Source organism: Drosophila grimshawi, unplaced genomic scaffold (genome assembly GCF_018153295.1).
Source record: "Drosophila grimshawi isolate 15287-2541.00 unplaced genomic scaffold, ASM1815329v1 contig_1369, whole genome shotgun sequence".
NCBI lineage: Eukaryota > Metazoa > Arthropoda > Insecta > Diptera > Drosophilidae > Drosophila > Drosophila grimshawi.
The window spans coordinates 5,771,893-5,793,929 of NW_025062891.1; the positions used below are offsets into that span (position 1 = coordinate 5,771,893).

Consider the following 22,037-nt stretch of genomic DNA (forward strand, 5'->3'; position numbering starts at 1 on the left):
GTCGAATTAAAATGTATCTAAAAGTATGATAAAGAGCTCAAGCAACGTGGCTTACCGATACCAGGGCGTTAGCTGCGACTTGATCAGCATATAGACATTGGCAAAGTAAACAGTAATCTGTGGAGTTGTATCATAGAGAAAAACATCACCTAAACTGGCATTCTTTCTACCCACCGTCATAAACAGGAAGAACAACATCCAGGACTTGGTCCACAGTTTGCTCAGGCCCCAGGACTGAGTGTGCATAGCATAGTACTGTATGCCCACCAGTAAGGTGCCAATGATCCCAAACGCCACCAGAGTCAGCAGCGAGAACATCTGGCAATCCTCCTGCAGGGCGCGCCGGCTCATTGCCCTGGAGTACCACATACGCAGCGATTGTAGGCAGGTGTAGCTAAGGAACAGCAGTGCAGCAAATAAGTAGTCTCTAATCGGGGAGTGCCAAACATAGCGATACCCTGCCACCATATCGAAAGTGGTTAATATACACAAAAGGAAACTGCTTCTGCTTTCTGCTAACTCCTTTAAATAGTCGTTTTTTAAAAATCGTTTGCATATTTTGTCAGGCAGCCAATTTCCTAGGAAAAAGGATGCCACTCAAATATGCTCACATATAAAAATTCCAAGCTTTGACGTAAACGAATTCAATTTTATGCGGGATAAGTTTCTCTAAATTTTATCATTTTTATAAATCTATATTTTTTTATAATACTAAATGGTGGTGAATAAGTAAATACTGGTCGCATTCGTGAGAAAATATTTATTAAATTCCAACTGACTGTTCTTTGAAGCTGCTTATATTACCTGTTTGGCTGGCTACAAAGCAGAAAGTGCAAAGTGTTGCTTGATTTGTAGCAATTAGTGAGGCGAGTGCTTAGCCCGAGATCACTGATTAAAAGTCGTAACACCTAACGCCTAATGTATATATCCTGACGGCTGTTAGCAGCCGAGATGATGATGATGATGAGCTTGCTGGCTGTCAAGTGACACGGTTGGCTCTTTGAGCTGCTGCCACTTGGATTGCCAGGAAGTCGAGTACATGGCCAGGATTGCCACACACTCATGCACATACACACACTCATGCACATAGACATTCACACTTACCGCAGCGTTTGCTCCGTGTTATAATGAAACTGGCACAGCTCACAGATCGTGCAGCGCGAGGTGCTAATCCAGCGCTCCAGGCAGTGCACGTGCACATATGTCAGCGAGCCCTTGCACAAACAGGGCGACACCAGTCTGCAAACATGAGGGGGAAACAAGAGGAGAGATGCCAACAATCAACAATAATAAAAGCGGGGATTAAATGTGCGGACAGATGAGTAAACAGTTCAACCAGCATCCGCAGCAAACAACGAGATTCTTTAACATCTATATAAATAGATGCAGTCGACTCTTTTTCATTTGAATACATTTTATATATAATATGTATATGTTTATATTTAAATTAATATTTAAATACAAAGATACACAGATAATAATGCCATTACGCTCATTTTATTAAAATGTCATGCAATTAATTTTGATCCGTTTTTAAATTTAAATGTTAATTGAGATACCCAGCAACAACAACGGGTATTTGCTATAGACAACAATTTAATTCCCTTATCTTACGATTTTTTTTTTTTTTTGATTGTTAATCAGCTCAGAAATCCACTTTTGTTATTTTAATTTATATAAATCTTTAGATAAAATTTTGTAAGTACAGCAAAGTGGGCACGACTATAAAAACATTTAATTTTACTGGGAATTTCGTAGTCGCTCAAATTTTGAATAGCCGCAACAACTCAATTGATTATTATCATGTGTATGCGCTAGATATAATTATAGATATATACATAAATATTTGTATACTTACTGTTCAGGATTATCAGCATTGTGGCAGATGCGACAGACGAGAGAGCCAATCGATGGCAACGACTCACTGGAATTCGCTTCCACGCAGTCCAGGTTCAGGTTGTTGCACTGAGTGCCGCTGTCCTCGCAGCGACTTAGCTTCGGTATGGTTTGATTGCTGCCAGTTGAGATTGCAGTAGAGATATTGGCCGCAGCCAGAGCTGCCTCGGTGCTAGCCAACACGTGACCGACGCTGTCGACATTTTGAGATAGAATCTGGAACTGCACATTGGGCTTGAGACCCAAAGAAATGGAACAGCCGGCCTTTTCGATTGGTTGGCTCTCGTCTTGCTTTATTGCTGCAGGCTGCGACTCCGTCGGTTCCTTGGAGCTAATGCATGTCTCGATTACAATTATGGAGGGGGGAGTCTCATCGGCGCTGCTATTTGACACAAGCTCATCAATATCCAACTGCAAAAAGGTATCCGGCTTCACTGAGTCCTTGCCACCAGTAGCGGAATCTGAAGTGTATGGAACCGTCTTTTCATCCGAACCAAATCGCTCGCTCTCCATTTTGTTCTGTTTGGGAATTCTTGATACCCATAAGACTATATCTAAGGAGGACGCTCCGTCTCTCGATCTTCCTCTATCGCTATCTCGCTTTGTATTAAATTGTGGTATTCAATTACTAAAATTTTAACACTTTTCTCTTGAAAAAAAAAAATATAATTCGATTACTGTATTCCATTCAAGGCAAGTATGCTTAACGACTAGTTCAGAGGCTGCTGTATTCTGGGTGGGTGTCGTGCCTGCCAATTTTCGTCATTACCCAGATCAAGTTTCTTCAAATGATGTCAAATCTATGAGGTGATAAATGATTTCATTTTTGACATTACATTGGGAAACTAATCCATTTATACTCCGGCAAGTTTCATCCAAAGAGGGGAAAACTTTATAATTGCTAAAAACTGCAGGTACAAATTGGAACAAAAAGCCATCGTTCTACTTTCGAGTTGTCCACCTTCATGAGCACCAATCAGTAAATCAGTTAGTTTTTGGAAGAGTCCACACAAAAAAGAAGAAATGGAAACAAACATTAATTGTAATTGACAGACTGGAACCGCGCGCTGCCACCCACCGCTACTGGTCATAAACTCAAATTGAAAGTGTAACAGTTACGGCAAATAACTTTGTCGCCGCCTGGCTTCCATTACCCCCTCAACTCATGTAACTTCCTCCAAACCACTTTATACCACTCCCATCCAACTGCTGCCTGGCACCCCTCTCAGCAGTGCATGGAGACGATCATGCGCTCCAAAGTTGTCGGCTTCTGCTCTCGGGTAATTTATTCCCGCGCTGTTAGTTCGTTAGGCTCCTCTGCCAGTGAGTGTGTGGGTGTTGGAGTATCGCTTGTCTGTGTGTCATTACCATACCAACTGCTGCTTGTGATTTTACCCCATTTTCTACGTGAGCCTTTGCTCGCGCTTGTTGTTTTTCGGTTTTATTTTTTTTCTTTTTGGGGCGCCGGAAGCTGCTTGAATCAGCTTGTTCAACTTGACTTCACAGGATTTCAGTCCGTGCGCTGTTGATTTATTGCGTCGGGCTCAAAGCCAACACAAAACATTCTCATAAGCGCGTTCCGCTCAACATCAACGACATGAGACCTATCCTCCGCAATTTGGTCGTGTAACAACAACACCAGTCAGTCTACAAAAGGAAAATGGACTGTAAAAAAGCAATTTCTATGTGTATATCAAAGAACAAAGTTTAGCCAGCGAACCCTTTTTAATGCCATGACCGCTATGCTTGTTACTGACGCGTTGTCCCAAAAATCGGTTAACAACTTCGTTTACAAACTGTGCGAAGAGTATAGAAAGTGGGAGAAAGTGAAAAGTTAAGCACTTCATTCGCGAAGCGCATTCATTATTTACTTGTCTAATAATTGCACTGCAATCAGAGCTAGCTGTTGCGTGTACTTAAGGAATGCACTTGAAGGCAATTAAATAATCGGCTGATGACCGTTTCATTAAGTTGTAGATGAAGTTCATTCGATTTTCGGGCAGGCCAATTTGTATATGGGAAAACAAGTAGCAGGCTAGCAACCAAGCAGTGAGCTCAATTTTCAGTGCTTCTGTAATTTTAATGAAATTTTCACTTCATTTCCGGCTCGGACAAAACAAGAGCGTTGGGTGCCGTCTGCCATAGCAACACACATACACGGAATAACATCAACAATGGTTGCTCTCAAGTTATCCTTGGAGCTTCGAGTTGTGTCCTAAGAACAAAGTCTAAAGTCGGCGTCTTGGTTAGAGACGCAGAAAATGCGTCAGCAAAGTTTTTAATGTATTTTCGCCAAGTTTGCAACATACACAAGCACAGTTACAGTAACACACAAACACAAACACACACACACACACGCACACACGGACATGTACACACTCAGAAACTTCGTTCATTTGGCAGTGCTATAAAATGACAAAAACAAGCAGCGCATCCAAAAAACTGGAACAGCCAAGCAAAACTTTTGCTCAAGCCGGGCAGCCCACAAAGTGTTAAATAATATAAAACTATGCTTGCGGTATTTATTTAAACCTAAAGACATTACGAAAATCATTCCCCAAGTATAAAAGTTTACCACCTGCATTCCGCTCCCTCCTCCACTCACTATGCTGTCTGTCTTGTTGTCCTTTTGACACGCTGGGGAATAACACGAGATCTGGTTGTGGTGGTAGCTTTTGCCTTGCTTGCTGCCTCACTGCTTGCCTGGCTGCAACATGTGGCAAAGCTTTGACAAATCTCTAAGCAACGCTGATTTGAACTAACTGATTTCCAAAAATACATACTCACATTTCTATGTAAATTGCGTGTCTAAAATCCTTTGCTGACGAGTTTGCAAACTTTTCCATTTTGCCTTAAATTAAATATTTACTTGCTTCGAGCACAACACATTGCGTGACTTAACTAATCTAAGTAAGCCATTATTTATAGTTTTCTGTCTGCTTGATAAAAAATTAATCAATTGTGCCAAAGATGTTAATGCTTTGATGCAGAACGCTTGTTTAACATTTTCTGCGACATTTTAAAATTCTATATATATATATATGCTCAACCATTCGTTATTCATTTTAATATCTGCATTATAGTTAGTATAGATTTATATATTTTCAGTTGAGCATTTTAATCCAATAATATTTATTTATATATTTTTACTTTATATATGAAATATGTATATTTATATGTTTATATTCTGGAGTAAGAATTCTCCTTCCTGAATTGCTGCTCAGTTCTCTGGCTTTGATTTGGTTAAATACCATTTCTTTTGTTGATATAAAAATGTAGTACAGTCTATAATATTAGGTCTCAATTTCGTGCTGCTTTCTCTATTAAAACACTGACCTCGCACAGTAATCACGGATAAATGATTTAGTTTCAAGTTCATTGGGGGGTTTGGCTGAGCTTTGCTTGAGCTGACCTTTTCGGGTTGCTGCGCTCGTTGCTTGAATCGTAGGCGTTTTATTGGAATTCGCAATGCATTGGCTTATTTGGAATTTCGTGGAATGCAGGATTGGAGTCGAGTCTATGATGAAAAACATAAAATTGCCGCATAAAACTTTTACAAGCAAATGAATTTTATTTTTACGTATTACGTGACCGTTTCCATTCGGTGCTTGTGCCATTTTCATGGCCAGCTTTTGTTGTGTGTTGACTTTAGCGTCAATCCAACGAATTTATTAGAATCGGCCTGGATCAGGACATTGGCCAGGCAATAGTTGTCGACCATTTGGCAAAAGCAAAGCAAAGGATTCGAAATGAAAGGATAGTAAATGATTGTTTATTTGTGCCATTTACCCGTACTTGATAGTTCCGCCAGTTTGACCAGTTTTATTGTCAATGGTTTTGCTGTTCGCACATGCTCCAATTCTATCTAAATGCCTAAAGTCCAAGCCATAATGTTTATTAATGCGAGCCAACTGAAGAAGAACTGGGCAAGTTTTTTAGCTGGTGCGACCACATATTTACATTTGCGTTGGCAGTCGCAAATATTGAAACTTTAATTGAGCGGAGATTTGTATATACATATATATTTGTATATATATACATTTCTCGGCATTGCAAAACTTCTAGCAGCAGCGTAATTAAAATTGAGCATCACAACAATAATAAGTGGGAGAGAGCGAAAGAACAAAACTAAGGTCATTAAATAAATTGAAAACAATGTGCCAAAAGGGCACAAAGGTCGAGCAGGGCGCACAAAAAGAAATCACAGCACAGAGATACAAAACCAGGGCTAATGGTTACCCCAAGGATCCAGGCAAGGCAAGGCAAGGCAAGGCAAGGCAAGGCAATCAAATGAAAATGTAATTCAAGCTCTAATAAAAATTGCCCAAATAGAGGCCAACAACAATGGGTCCTGGGTCTATCTCAGCGAAAGGCATTAGAAACAATTCGAGAACCGACAACAGAGCAGGACAGGCTGCGAAATGTCGCCAGCTTAAAGACTTTGCAATTGTCTGAGTTATTTATGTAGCTGGCGCCATCAAATTGTAGGTTTGAGCATCGATAAGAGCTACTTTCACTTCCAACTCTTTGCTTTCTGCGCTTTGTCAACGTTGCGTATACGCGACCCTTTTCACACTCATATGCGGATTTGACTGACTTTGCTTTTTCCACCTTTTACCCTTTACAAATGAATAAAAAAAAAGGTACCATGACATCAATATAAGCAAATATGTAAGTAACTGGCAGATGGAGCCATGAATTAAATACGCTTCGCTCAGTCCGCTCATATAGCCAACAACAATTGATAAATATTAATGTACGACCTTTGGTTTTTAAATATATTACATTTTAAGTGAATATTCTCAAGAATATTTTAAGAAGGCATCCCACACTCTATTAACAATGCATACAGAGCAAGAGCAGATTGTTTTGATAAAATTTCTATCGATTTTATCAGAAGTAAAAGTATAAATAAATGCTAGAGCTGTCTACAGGGTATCTCCAACACAATCACTCTCCATTACTTTTACTTTTACTTTCTTGATTCTTTTTTCTTTTTTCTTTTTTTGTTGATTAAATACGTAAAAGAAAAGCAAAATGCTAAAGATTAACAAACAAGCGCTCACACCAGGAGTAGAAGGAAAGAAGTATCAACATTTTGCCACACCCGAAAAAAATAGCAAAAAAGTAAACTTTGCGCTTTGTTTGTGCTGCAAGTGGCAAGTGGCAGTGTGGCAAGTGGCTGTGTGGCATGAAACGCTGGCAACACTGTTTACAACAAGCGGGCACACAAAGCGCCGTTAAACGCACTTGGGCAAAACTTTTAAGTGCGGAATTTGTAATTTTTCAACTTTACAGACACAAGAAAACCAACGAACTGAGCAACGTTTTTATGTCTCTCTCACTCATTCTGTCTCCCTTTCTCCTTGCAGGTCTCGTGGATACGCAAACGTGATCTGCATATACTGACAGCTGGCGGCACCACCTACACCTCCGATCAGCGTTTTCAGGTGAGCTCTTAGTGACAGTTATGAATTGGAGCGTTTACAATTCTATTTGATATTTGTTGTTGTTTGGTTTTGTTCATCAGGTATTACGACCAGATAACTCGGCCAATTGGACACTGCAAATTAAATATCCGCAGCCACGCGACTCCGGCGTCTACGAGTGCCAAATCAACACCGAGCCCAAAATGTCGCTCTCATACACATTCAATGTTGTGGGTGAGTATAATTCACGAGAATCGTCATGAATATTAATCCTGGCTATTGTAAACCTGTCTATGGTATCCTGTTTCTCAGTAGCTATTGAAAATGCTGAGAATGCTATTTTGGTTGTTGTTCTTATTTTTTTTTTTTGTGTAAGATGATGGTGAATTTTGTGTTGAAACAAAATAATGCTCAAGTTTTTGACATTGAAATTTGAATTCTTCCAAATTTAAAACTTCAAACAATTATACATTAATGGGCAGTACTTCTGAGAAGCCTTGTCTTGTGTAAATGTTTATGTTTCCGTCGAATTCAATTGGCATTCGTTACTTAAATATACAAATTTCAATGGAAAAAAGACGTACATATGGTGTTAATAAGGATTTGAGCAAAATTAAAATATTTTATTGGCATTGAATTATTGTGAGACCTGAAAAATAACTTTAAGAAGAAACTCATAACTTTTAAACTCAAGCCAGAACCAAATTCAAGCTATTTTCTGAACGGGTTTGAAGGCACTTGATGGCCACGAGTCGGTCCCAGGAATAGCATTAAAGAGCACAGGACACAAATGAGTGGCCATGTCGAAATGTGCACATTTGTTGCCTGGAAATTTACTTGGTGGCTCAGTCAATGCCATAGCCAACAAATATCGACAAGTCGTAATACGAAGCTGCCTGCTAATAGCCAATGCACAGCATAAAGAACTTTACCCTTTTGGCAATTATCATAACTCTGGGGGCCAAAACGACCCGACCACATCCAACAGTAGGCAAATTCACTGGCTAAAAACATTTGCCAAAAATCCAATGCCTTGTACATTTTACATTTTAAGGTCTGTTGCGGGTGGCAATGCTAAAAATTGGTCACAAAACCACTGAAGTGATTACTTTTATGAGGCAGTGTGCGTGCGTGTATGTATGAGTGGAGGCTTGTGCTTTTCAAAAATGGCAGCAGCATCCATACGGGAACAGTAGACACAGTTGCTGCTAAGTCCAATGTTTGCCTGCTGCATGCAGCTTTCATGAGCTTAAGGAAGTCATACAATATGCACATCACAAGTGTATGTGTGTGTGTAGGTGTAAGAGTGTTTAGTGTCCTTGTGTGTGTGTGTGGTGTGTGTGTACTGCAGGCAAGTGAATCGCACCGTGTGATTATAAATTTGGAAATTCGATTATGCAAAAATTGACTTACTTTAAAGTTAAGTTTTATTCTGAACCCTGTGTCCATTAAAACTTTTAAAAGTCGGGCGATCGAATCGGATAATCATTTCCTAAATTTCAATTTTGAACTTAGGGATTAAGTGAATAATTATTATGTTTTGTGTTTTGCTACAGATAAATGTCAGTCAGGATACCTGCTAGTCGGGCACTCTTGCATCATCTTTTCGTAGTTATTTCGCAACAAGATTGCGGCCATAATGCTGTAAACTATGGGGTTGTCTACTTTTGCCGTGTACATTTAAGAGTTTTCTTTGTCTCGCAAGTACCTTTAATTAGTGTTAGTTAACGCCTGAAAGGACAGGTGGAAAATGTGCTGAACGTTTTGCAACAATAGTTAAGTTTTTATAGCTTTAAGAAAAAAATTGACAACTCAACTGTGACCTAAGCTTAACTATTATATATAGCTATTATTTATAGCCATTTGAACGTGTGGATTATCTAGGTAATGTAACTTTTTATCTGGTCTGCAAGGGAGTGTGTGGGAGGTGTGGTGCTGCTATACAATTTTTATGCATTTTTTGTTCAGTGTATTTTTATCGTATATATTGCATTAGCAATGCATTTTTGCTAAAAGTTTCTGGTGCGGAAGAATGCCTTCAATGAGCTTATTTGATTTCTGATCTCCGCAACTATGGCACACACTAACGTGTGTGTGTGTGTGTGTATGTGTGTGTGTGTGTTTCTATGTTGTTTTAGCAAACTTAACTGAACCTGGCCACATGGTCAGCAACTTTGGTCAGATTAATATGCCTTGGTCAGCTTGAATGCTATGAATGTTTTAGTGTTCATCCAGACACACACACACACACACACACACACTCATACACACGCAATGTAAACAAGTTAACACGCATATGGGTGAAGAAGACAACTACTTGACAGACTGACAGAACAAACGTCAAGTCCGACATGCGCTGCATAAGCGCACACACAATGGTCATAAATATTACATTTGTGGAAATGCAAATGACTGCCAAACTCCAAGCTGCATAAGCCACGCGGTCTAGCCCTAGTAACGGTTCCAGCCCAACACTCCACGAATACCATTCCTTAGCTCATGTTCATACTCATTTGAATGCCCAAAAAGAAATGTGCATATAAAATATTCGACATGCCACTCAAGTGGAAAGCAGCAACCCAAATGTTGCCACAGTGGTGCAAAAGTGATGACCTGTTGGCCAATTGCGCCATGTGATATCCAAATGATTTCAAATGAATGCATACCAAGAACCATGATAACGAATAGTTAATTTCGTTGGACGTTCATTCAACTAGGGAAAATATCATATAAATATAAATATAAATAATATGGATTTGGGTATTTCTATAAATATCTTTTTTCTCAACGGTAATCGTAGTAAAAGTTCTTGATGGCACTTTCTGCAACTTTAAGTAAGACTTAACCTCCTTTCGCCTGACTGTCCCAATTGAACATGGGGATTACCTAACAAGCCAAAAATCAAAATTGATACACACTTTTTGTCAAATATACAATTTGGATAGAAAGCATATTCTCTATCGGAAATGAATTTTCTGTATATTGCACAGATTGCTTCAAAAGCTTGGGCATTAACATATTAATATTCTTCAGACACAATTTATTCTAAAGTAGATACCACTGTAGATAGACTACTGCTGTTGGCGCTATTGTCGTTGCACACATCTGATGTTATGCCAGACTTTTTTATGCGCTTATGCAAATACAAATTTTGCACTAAAAATTCCATAAATTTGTTTGTTGTTTTTTGCCACACTCTATTTTTTGTGTGTTAGTGAAATTATATTACAAAGCAAGTAGCGTCTCATGAAAAAAGAAAAAAATCGAAGCAGTCCCAAGATGGCCGAAACACCATAAACATCAGTCAAAATACTCGACCCCACTGATCCTGCAATACTTTGAATACTTTAATGCAATAGCAGTCGTTTCAATTGCTTAAATTACCAAGTTTATTACCCAGTCTCGACAAGGTGTCAAACTATGCAGGAAGTTGACTGCTCTCTCTCTGCTCAGGGCAGGAGAAATAAGGTGGATAAGTGGGCAGGGGAGGGTGGTGACTGTGAGTCGCTTGGGTAGATTTTAATTTGGAATTTAAGGAAAATTACCACGCTGCCTGCTGATAAAGAAGGCAAATTGTAAATGAAATTATGTACTTTGTGTGTGCGTCAAAACAGACGACAAGAATGGAGGCGAGGACCTTTCAAAAAGGTGTTGTTGATGCCGCTAAAAAATTTGTTTACCAGCGTGAAAGTAATCAAGCGTAACTATACAACAAAAAATGAAGAAAAATATCTGAAAAAATAAATTGCTGAAGCGCTGCTTGCCAAGACACAGACTATACAGCGTGTCAGGTGCTAGCTGGTAGGAGAGCGTGGAGACGCATGGATTTTAAGCAAAATGCTGGCAATTTAAATGCGTACCTCAACAGAAAATGAAGAAGATGTCTGTGAAGTTGGTTGGCAAATGGGTAGATTGCTAGATTGCTCTGTCCCAGGCGCCAGAAAGCATCGCTCAACAAGCCAAAGAGTCCCCTTCTCTCTACTCCTACCCATTTTGCTTTTGTTGACATTAGCAGCCAGCAAATTGTATGCAATCAAGCGCAAATAATTTCTGAGCCTTTGCAGCAGCCGAGTGAACATTCAAGTTGTGCGAGGCTTATTGCACAATATTGTTCATTTGAGGTAGTGCCGAAGCATACTCAAATACCACTTTTTTCTTCTGTAAGAAGGGAAAACAATGGAAAAAATCATAGAAATCTATATAATTTGCTCGCACAACTCGCACCTGAAAGAAAAGATAAAAACACAAACCGTGGAAGCATGCAAAAGAAAAATATTTTTCTCATTAAAGTTTCAAAATCTTTATTGAATGCTCTTTGTAATATTCTCGACTCACCAACTCTGTAAAATGTAACGCGATTTTCATGAAGAATACCCCTATTTGCATTTTGTTACGGTTATGTTTTTACTTCAAATTTGGATTTAAAAACAAGAATTTTTCACGGTAATTATACACTAATAACATTTTATACATGACCTACTTAACATTTTTTTCTTTTATTTATAATTTACCATAAGGGTTTAATGTCTTGACCATTAAACTCGAACATAACCTTATTATGAATAACCTTGTATTAAAGTGTTTAATACTCACTCATATAATGAGTTTATTTCTGTCAGTTGGTGAATTAGTGAATGTTGTTGCTTAAGTCCATCATAGTACTTGATAATAATTGTGCTTTGCTCGTCAAGTGGAATATACTGAGTACACATAAACCACTTTCATATATAAGCAATAATAATTGATAAACGGTAGTAAATAAAAGTTTTGAACACTTTATAATTCCATTGCTATTCGCTGCAATTTCTGTGCCAGAATATGTCTATAAATTGCGGTTTATAATGCAACAATAAGCTAGCAATTATTTGCATATTGAAAGATTAAATCGTTTGAAATACACTTGGGCACTCTGAGTTACGCCACTGAGTGACATTGTCTTGCAGCTTTATTATTGTTACTGCTGCTCGGGATTTTTGGGGGGACAACCGCTGACCTAATTCCATGGCAAATTGCCAACTTATAAACTTATTTCGCTCAGCAAAGAAAAAAGCAAGCATAACAAAGTGCATTATGCTATATACTAAAGCACGAGTTACCGCTGTGAAAATATTGTTGCTTAAGCGTGGGCTCAAACCAAATAGCAAACATAACTCGCGCTTGTAATAATAAAATGTTTTACTATTTCATTGTTTGTGGCAGGCCTCAAAACAGAAATGCGATTGGGAGGAGAAAATAAATAGAATTCTACTTCAGTGCGAATTCATGATAAATTACTGTGGAATATTATCAGCTCGTGGAGCTTATGATTAATGTCTCTCGAATTATTAATAATAATAATAAGCACGGGAACGAAATTGAAAATGGGGCGGAAGGGTGGCAGTGAACATGGCTATAACTATAGCTTAGCCTGTGTATCAGCGTATCAGCAACTGGGTGATGATGATGATGTTTTGGCATTTCACTTGGGCCATTGTTTAGGGTCCTCGTTGATGAGCACAGCCAAATTCTTAAGGATATTTCAATCAATTGTGTGTGTTGCGTATGTATGCGTATGCGTATGCGTGCGTGAGGCGACTGAGACGATGCTGCTCTTGACACTGACTTTTACAAATTGAATTTATTTATTTGATTTGACAATTAATTCCAAGCAATTTGCGTTTAAAGTTGTTCCTTAGCTCCCCCTAGCAAGATTGATAGCCAAGGGTCTCATTTAAGAAGAGCGTCAGGAGCTCGCTTTAAATTTGCTCGCGCTGAAAAACTGTTAAATTGTATGTCACTTAGCGCTGCGAAACGAGAACGAGGCAATAAATACTTGTATATGTTGTATATGTATGTTGTACATGTGTGCAAACATACATCAACATATGCGGCGCAATAAATTTTTACAACAGCAGCAGCCGCAGCGATGGACTCCTGCAAATATACAGCCCAACTAACGAATACCCTGCTTAAGCAATATGTGTCTGCAAACATAGCTCCAGAGTAGATATTAGATACCTTATTGTATTAGAAACTCTTCAATGCTGAAGCTATTGACAAGCTAAGTTATAGTCTGGCACACACACACACATGTCGCATAAAAACTAGCCAAGTCTACTAAAGATATCCTTAAAACAATTCCTACAACATATCCCAAGTAGCTTGCAAAGTTTTAACGACTCTAACGTGCGGCTGTCGAACTTTTTGCCTGATCCAGCTGACCTATATAAATGTTGGCTTTATACACCCATTTAACGTTAACTGCATAGGGCATAACAAGCTGCATTGTGGCGCCCTAAAAGTATGCCATGCGCAAAGTTCATTGCTCCAAATGTTTATGTTTATGGGCATAGGCTTATGCGCATTTTATGCGCGAAATCAAGAAAAATGAAAATGCATTTTCATGCCTGCTTTTTCTCCTTACTACAGCTATCCCAAGCCCTTCTCTCTGTCTGTCTGTCTCTCCGTCTGTCCATCTATCTGGCTCTTTGTCTGTCGCTCTGTCTGTTTGTCAGTGGCTGCACAAATTTCAAGTTATTCGGTGGTTCCACTGTCGACACTGTGTGTAAACAAGACTCAGCCGTCTGTTCTGTGTGTGTGTGTGTCTGTGTGTGTGTACCATAAGTTCTGTTTGCCCAGCTCACAGTAGTTGTTGCCAGCTGTCGGTGGTGTTATCGTTTTTTACTTGGCCCGTCGACTGTTTCTGGCTGTGCCTTGGCATGTGGCCAGAACCAACAACGGCTTCTCGGCCTGGATCAACTAATGAAAACTTCAAACAGCTGGGGCCTCATAAAAGAGGAATTGCGCTTAGCCGGCAAAGTTTGTGCTAAACGCTGGCCATGCGATCCATAATGCAGGTGTTCCCTGGCAGAAACCCAGATGCCAATTGCCGCAAACAGTTAATCTAATTATTGTTAAATAGCCAATTTGCCACGCTGCTGGGTGTGGCGCACGCCTCCAATTATATATATAGGTTTTTCTATTACAATCAGAGCAAATAGCTCGCATATATATACAAATATATATACCCATATATATATTTGCTGGCCAGTCGAAAGCAGTAGCAGTTCGCAGCAGCAGCTCACTGCTGACAGGAGGCAATGCAAGTTTCATGAGGTGAAAAAAAGTAAACTCGGCTAAAAACGGAAGCAAAGCAAAAAGCTAAGCACCAGCCGCATGCGGGCACAGCACAAAATACACACACACACGCGCAGCCAAACACAAACAGAGCTAACACCTGCTGGAAGGGGAACAGGGTATGGGGTGTGGGGAGAGGGGAGAGTGTTTTCTGTCAGCTGCATGTGTGGCCATAATTTTTGGCTTGCTTCTTTGTTTGCGCGCTTTGGGCGCCGTGTTGTAGCCAAGTCATAGACGGCTTGGCTTTGCCACCAGGTAACAACAACAGCAACGGAACCAGCTACAACAACAACTCATCGTCGCGCGGGTCCATAAAGCAGCCAGATAATCGCCTGGCATGTTCGAATTCCATTTGGGGTTTGTTTTTCCACTTTCGGCAGCGCCACTCTATTATTATGGAGCCTGGCATTTAATTTAGATTAACATTTCACACAGCTACACTTCGTTGTTCCCCCCAATCCCCACCGTCCCCGTTCCTTCAACTTAAATTGAAAACCAAGCTGTAACTGCTTTAAAGCGCCTTAGCAAATGTTTTTCTTTTTCTTTTTTTTTTTGTTTTTTTGCTCAATATTCAACGTGCTTTTTAAGTAAGCCCCACATCAAAGCGCATTACGAGCAGAGAAAAATGAAAATTGGCAGCGCGTGAGCTTTTACTTTATTTAAGCCAATTTGTTAGTTACAGTTTTTATGGTTTTACCAGAAGAGCATACGGATACTACAAGAGAAGTCATAAAATATTCCAAAGTTAGGAAATGACCTTGTCTTGCAATATTTCGTTTTTTCTTTAATCCAACGCAAAAAGTTTCATCAAAAATCGGATAGAGCACATAGTGGTTATTCCTTAAGCAACCCTCGCTTGGAATTTAATGACTCACATATACACTCGCACACCCGCACACCCGCACACACATGTTCGGTGCATTTTGAGCTCATGCAAATCGACGGCCCAAAAGTATGCAACGCTTTTTGCGTTACACATTTGCCAAATGGTTGCAAGTTGCCGCACGATTGAATAGCAGCCGAAGCGCGCAGACTGAACCGGAGGGGAGAGAAGAGCCGGAGTAAAGCAAAGGCAAGGCTTCGTCACGTCAATGGGGAAACAGTGAAAAGTACCAGCTGTACAGACGAGCATAGCATTCCAGTATTCCCCTTACAGTTGCAGTTTCGTCGGCAGCAATTTATTTACGCTGGGCTTTGCGGTTCTTCAGAGCCGAAGATGCAAGGCGCAAAAGCCACGTTGCAAAATTGCAATAGTTTGTGTGTGTGTGAGTGTGTGTTGTGTTGTGTTGTGTTGCCCATGTAGCTTTTGTGACTGCTGCCGTTGAAAGTGGAGCATACAAACATATGTATTTGCTGCTGTTGTTCTGATACTCTGCACCCATTAAATAGCAGTTCTGCAATATCATATTATATATATATACCAGATAGCAAATGTTAAGTATCGATGGTCGATAATGATTTCTGGTTGTAAGAGCTAGAGGTATAAAATTGATATTTACGTTCACAAAAACAATTAATAAATACAAATATTAAGCTGTTTGGATACCTGAAATTATTTCGTTAGAAATGATTTTGATATTGAGTCTAAGGACACACAAAAGACCCATATCCATTATTCAACTATTATTATTATTAGAGCTAGTTACAGAGTATCACCTCCCGAATAGTTGCGACTACAGTTGTTGTTGCTGCGTCACGACGAAGCGTGTTTCGTGTGTGCCACTTTCAGCATTGTGCGCTGTTAAGCATTTGCATTAGTGGCAATGAGGCAGCAAAAAGTTGTATTCCAGCGAGCAGCGCTCAACGGGACATATTACATTACATAAACTGTCAGCAGTTAGCTGGAAGTTCGCACTTAGACGTTAGTCATAAGCCAAAAAATCGCATTTGGCTCTCTGTCCGCAGCAATATTCTATCCCGTCTTCTTTTCCATTTCCAATTTTCGCGCGTTTTCAATTGAAAATCATTGACAGCGGCTGTAATAACAAAAGGCACTTCGCACTGCGTTGACACTTTGATTTCGCTGGCTGCAAATGAAAAGCGGCAAATTTTTAGACAATTCCCTCTGAGACACAAGCCAGAAAAAGAAGAATGAAGCTTGCCCTTAAGTTCAGGTATAAAGGAGGCGTATGTGCGTATGTGTGTGTGGTTGTTGAATGCGGTTTCTGTTGGCTTTTATAAAGCATAACAAAAGCTTATCGCCAGCATAATAGAGACACGCGTCTGTGTAATAAAGTAGGTAGGCATCCAGCTAGGGGGGGAATCTGTGATAAGGGGAGCAGATCTGTGCAGGCAGGCAGTCATTCAGCTGCTGCGTTATCATTAACATTATTATTATTATTATTATTATTATTATTATCATTACAAAAAAAGCGCTTTGTCCGCGTACGTTTGTATGTGTTGCCAACTTAAGTGACTTTTTGCTCTGCTTCTTTCTCCTTTTCTTTGTTTTCTCTCTGCCTCTCTCTCTCTCTCTCGATGTCTCTGTATTACTTTTAACATCCGCATTGCCGTTGTTAAGCAGAGCTCAAAGCGGAAATCTTCGGCCCCAGCGATCTGATGGTGAAAACGGGTAGCGACATTAACCTAACCTGCAAAATAATGCAGGGACCACACGAGCTGGGCAACATATTCTGGTACAAAGGTGCGTATGCTTAATGTCTCTTTCAGCTTGTCTACATTCCTTAAGAAGCGATTCGCTATCAAGCAATTTAAACAATTCAATTTGCAATTGCCATTCACATTCCGCGAGCTTCCTATTATATTTAAATACATCTGCACTTACAGGCAGCGAAATACTAGGTGGCAAGAACGAGAACGAAATCGACAGCTCCATGGCAAGGATACTCGTCGAGGATGATTGGTCGGATGGCCTAACTTCGAGGTATGTGCCACTCAGCAAACATTGACTATTTCAGTTATTTGCATTCACAAATGCCTCACACATAATTAAGTTGCGCAGGCTACCTGGTATATTTTGGGTATGTGAGGAACCAAGGAAGGATGCGGAGGAGCAGACAATGAGATATACTAAGATACCTTCTAGCAGTTTGTTAATTGTTCTGGAATTTACAATTTGAATATTAAAATATCTGAACTCAATTATTTTAGCTACATTTATTTTTAATTTATTCGTTCTGAATTCTAAAATGAATTATGTTATTGTTAAACAAGTTTTTAATAATGTAATCTTTTTATTTTGATTTAATCTTTTCTTTATTACAATTACAAGTCTTTTTCCCAACAATTTAAAAACTTTAAAGAAATCAGATTTCGAATAAAACTAATTTAATTAATCTTATTTCGAGCACTTTGCTTTTCGAAATAAATGCCACAAAGTTGCCAGTGTAATTAGTTAATGGATTTGCATTAAGCATTATCCAAGAAGGGTATTTTACAGTCTGTAAGTCTGCTCGGCACAATGACAGCAGTACTCACAATTGTTCACAGTTAGCCGAGTGTGACTTTTAATTTGCCTTAGTTACTGCTGCCACAGATACAGTTACAGTTACAGTTACATTTACAGTCACAGCTACGGAGTCGGGGAGTTATAGTAGTTGGCTTGAAAGGGAGTCGGATCCACATGTGCTCATTGTGCATTTATGCCGTTAACTAACGACACTAGCAGCTATAAAATGCAGATGCCACTAGCTGAGTGAGAGTCCTGCCCACTCCAGGATAAGGCATTTCCTAAAGTAGCAAGGCTTTTAATGTTGCTGCTACATAACTCTTGGCATTCATTTGATGGTAGTCTGTGCGACCGCCATTCCCTATACCCCATTCCCATCCAGCGTCTATCTTACTTTGTGCATTTCATTGCAGCTATTGCCATTCACTTTCAACTAACGCTCTTTCTTTGCCTGCTCCACAGATTAAAAATCAAGCGCGCCATGCCCGGCGACACCGGCAACTACACCTGTGTGCCCACTGTGGCAAAAACCTCCAGTGTCTATGTGCACGTAATTATTGGTGAGTATGCCAACTGCATTCATGTCTGTATGTGTGTAAGGCGTGTGTGTGTGTGTGTGTGTGTGTGTGTGGTTGACAGTTTTGCATGTTTATGACAGGAAGTTGCCTGTTAGCAGCGCGCATTGCAATTTGAGCATTTCAGCTGCGCTGAATGCCAAGTGCAGTCAATGTGTGTGTGTGTGTGACAGGGTAGATTCTCGCATACCTTGTTCCTTTTACAAAAAAGAGAATATTTTCAAGTATATATATATTCCAAATCTTACCATGTCCGTCTATCTACAAGTCCAATCTCAGAAACTACAAAATAGTTGAATAATTTACTTCATTTTAAACACAGATTATGGCATAATTAACTTTTTCGAAAAATTCTCCAGGCTCGATGTGGTTTCCAGGCAGCAACCACAGCTGTTATTTAAAAGTTTGTGTTTGTTTCTTGTTCGCTTGTGCATATTTGTTCTTAGTTAATATTCAAATGTAAAAATGTAAACAAATCTTTGTTGAGGCCATGAAAAGGGTATCTCCTGGTTGGACAGTATAGACGCAAGTGCTTGTTTTGACGTTGCCTTTGGTTAGCGCCTTAAAAGAAGTGCGGAAATTATTTCTTGTGAGCTAAAATGCCAATAATCGAGTCCGGCTCGAGCTGAAAGCCAACAACAACAACAAGAAAAGCTCAGCAGCAGCTTGTGTGCTCAAGTGTGCATATATAACAAGTTGTTGTTGCTGTTATTTGCTGATGTTTGCCTCTTTGTTGGCTGCTTGTTTGGCAAACAGGAAATGCGCACATGCAAACTGAAGGAATGTCGATATTATCTGGCCCAGATGCGCTAGTTGACGATGTTGATGTAAAGGGAGAGAGCCCAGATTTGCTCCAGGTGATTGAACCTACCCCTGCAAAGGCAATCGGATGCAAGCAGTTGACAAAAACTCTTTACAAAGGACTGAGCTTAATTGCATCCGCGTTGTGTTGTTGTTGCATTAACCTTTAGCTGCATTAACAATTAGCTAATGAACTGAGAATCAAACTAACGATTGGTAATTGTGCTTTGTTTTCTTTTTGTGTATCTTATTCTTTTGCAGGTGAGCACCCGGCGGCCATGCAGCACAACTCAAGCAGCAACAGCAACAGTTTCTACTGCGGCATTTGTTGCATGCTCCTCAGCATCGTTTCCTGTTGCCTGCAGCACTGGTATGTGTGTGCCGCTGCGCCGGCTTCAACAATGGCAGCGCTGCTGTTGCAGCCAACAAGACAAATGTCGTATGCAGCCAGTGAAGCAACAGCTGCAACAACTACATCCACATTGAGTGCCCGCCCCCGCAGCAGCAGCATCAGCATCAGCAGCAGCAACAGCAGCAGTCGCCTCAATCCGAACAATCGGGTGCAGTGCGTAAGATGAAGGAATGATTGAAGTTGAGATCAAGACGTTGATTAGGATCATAACGTTGATGAATGTGTTGAAGAAGCTTAGTTAAATTCAAGTGGATCGCATTGATTTCGTATTTATGATAAAATGCACTTAGTGAATAAAACTCTCTAGCTGTAAGCGATTTTGAGTAAGTTTAGCCAAGCATAACATACAAAACTCAATATTGACATAAACCATAAAAATTAATATTTATAAAAAATAATAAAAAAGGGTTACGAAAAAAAGAGCCAAAAATAGTGCATATATGGGAATATATTAACAATATATGCGTATAGTACTTAGCTAATGCTTAAGCAAACTGTAGAAATCTAAATGCACAGCGGATCACAAAAATAAGCAGACGAATTTTAAAACAAATTTCATAAATGTTCTTCAAATGTTTCCAAGCAAAGCCTACACTTCATAAGGGGCTCAATTTCCCCATCTATCAATCGTGAGATTTTTGTGATCATACTTGCGCATTTGTGTCCCTCACACACTTCACACATGCCAATAGCCAAACGATAAAAAAGAATAAACATTTTCATTATGAAATAAGACTTATTAGGCTATAAATATGCTTTATAATCAAGTTCAACTGTTATCAATCAGTCAATCAATCTATGCAGTCAAACATTTACACTTTCAACTGGCAGTTTCCACCGTTTTATAGCAATCAGCGTTTGCATACTTCTGTAGCTAACTGTATCACACTCAATTCGATTACAGCCACTGTGTACTCTATTGAAATTAATATGCATCAAATACATAATATTTGCTGTACATAAATGCTAATTAACTGCTTAGTCTCCACTACAACTACTAACCATATTCACAGTTGGTTTAAAGTGTGTGTATCTATTAAATTCTCATTTAATTTGCTCTTTTCAATCACGTCTTCGAATACAATTTTTAAACTACACACTCAACAAAGGAAAAGGCGGTAAGGGAACATAAGTTTATTCGGTGTACCGAAAATTCAATACCCTTGCAGACATAATAGCCACAAATATTAACTCTGATTTGACAGCTATGACAACTGGATCTTCAGCTGAATTTGCAAAGCTGCACAAAATTTAAATTTTTTTTTAATAATTGCAATTCGTATTTACACTTTTCGGAAACAACAAAATGAATTATCTCATTGGAAGATGATATACCAGTTCGATTACAATAATAAAAAAACACTGCATATTTATTCAGAATTTTAACTACTGTACGATATATCTGGTAAGTCCAATTGTTGCACATATATACTTTTATTTTGTGACTAAATTAACACAAGCCTTGCAAGGGTAATGTGAAAAAAATAAGTGAGAACGTTGCAGTCGGGAATAAACAACTTTGGAATATTCTAATACCACTGCAGCACCTGTTATAGCTGATAACAGGTGGCGAAGAAACTTTTTGCTGGGGTGGAGGTCGGTCGGCATTAATGATTTGGTAAGTCTAGCTCTAAAACTGTACGAGTTATAGGCTTGAGCGATTTTTTTGTGGCGGGACAGGGATGGAATGGCTATCAGTGAGGTGGGTGTTAAAAAAATGTTGCACTCATACGAACGAACGACGGACAGACATGGGGTAATGGGAATGAAATGGTAAATGGATATGATGGCATGTACATACAAGATACATATACAGACGTATATATACATATATATATATATATATATATGTATGATATAAACGGATATAAACGGAAATAATTAGTTTTGGCAGAGCATATTGAAATGCAGTTTATTAAAGTGCTTAACGGAAAACGAATGCGAATGGCAGAAAAAAGCGAGCATTGTAAATAAATTCATTAGTAGCGACTGTAGTTTTAATTAACACTTAAATATAATATGTACAACAGATAAAAACTAAACACAATTGAAATGTTAAAAAACCGTTTAATTTGTACAACTGAGGCACAATGGCAACCAAATTGGCAGCACAAAACCAAATAACACAATAAGACGACACCCAAATGAACAACAAATATTAAATAAATAAAAAAAAATTCGATAAAAAAATATTTATAAAAAACATTGAAATACATTTGAATAAACAAAATAAAATACAAACAGAAAATGCATACAACAAACAAGAAGGAAAATGTGTGTCTGTGTTGGTGTGTGTAATTAGATACTTAAGTAATTGCAACAACTTGTAAATAAACATAATTTTGCATTAATCGAACAGACGATAACTAATATTTATAAATATAAAACGCATACAGGTT

The 22,037-nt window shown here is 39.0% G+C and overlaps 2 protein-coding genes across 5 annotated transcripts in view; one reads left to right on the forward strand and one right to left on the reverse strand.

Moving 5' to 3' along the window:
- LOC6560104 (E3 ubiquitin-protein ligase MARCHF4) overlaps nt 1-2,552 on the reverse strand; it is a 58,633-nt gene extending 56,081 nt beyond the window's left edge. For all 3 annotated transcript variants that reach the window (XM_043214325.1, XM_032735187.1, XM_032735186.2), the window contains exons 1-4: nt 1,859-2,552; nt 1,105-1,239; nt 175-394; nt 56-117 (exon numbers count right to left, since the gene is read on the reverse strand). In XM_043214325.1, the coding sequence (XP_043070260.1) occupies nt 56-117; nt 175-394; nt 1,105-1,239; nt 1,859-2,409 (968 nt within the window). In that variant the 5' untranslated portion in view covers nt 2,410-2,552. The remainder of the gene's footprint in view (nt 1-55; nt 118-174; nt 395-1,104; nt 1,240-1,858) is intronic.
- LOC6560102 (zwei Ig domain protein zig-8) overlaps nt 1-20,006 on the forward strand; it is a 63,074-nt gene extending 43,068 nt beyond the window's left edge. The window contains exons 3-8 of one of the 2 annotated variants that reach the window (XM_032735189.2): nt 7,269-7,346; nt 7,427-7,559; nt 16,963-17,085; nt 17,229-17,325; nt 18,313-18,410; nt 19,488-20,006. In XM_032735189.2, coding sequence (XP_032591080.1) covers nt 7,269-7,346; nt 7,427-7,559; nt 16,963-17,085; nt 17,229-17,325; nt 18,313-18,410; nt 19,488-19,804 — 846 coding nt within the window. In that variant the 3' untranslated portion in view covers nt 19,805-20,006. The remainder of the gene's footprint in view (nt 1-7,268; nt 7,347-7,426; nt 7,560-16,962; nt 17,086-17,228; nt 17,326-18,312; nt 18,411-19,487) is intronic. The other variant, XM_001987542.3, reaches the window with a different exon arrangement.
- Nucleotides 20,007-22,037: the final 2,031 nt, after the last annotated feature.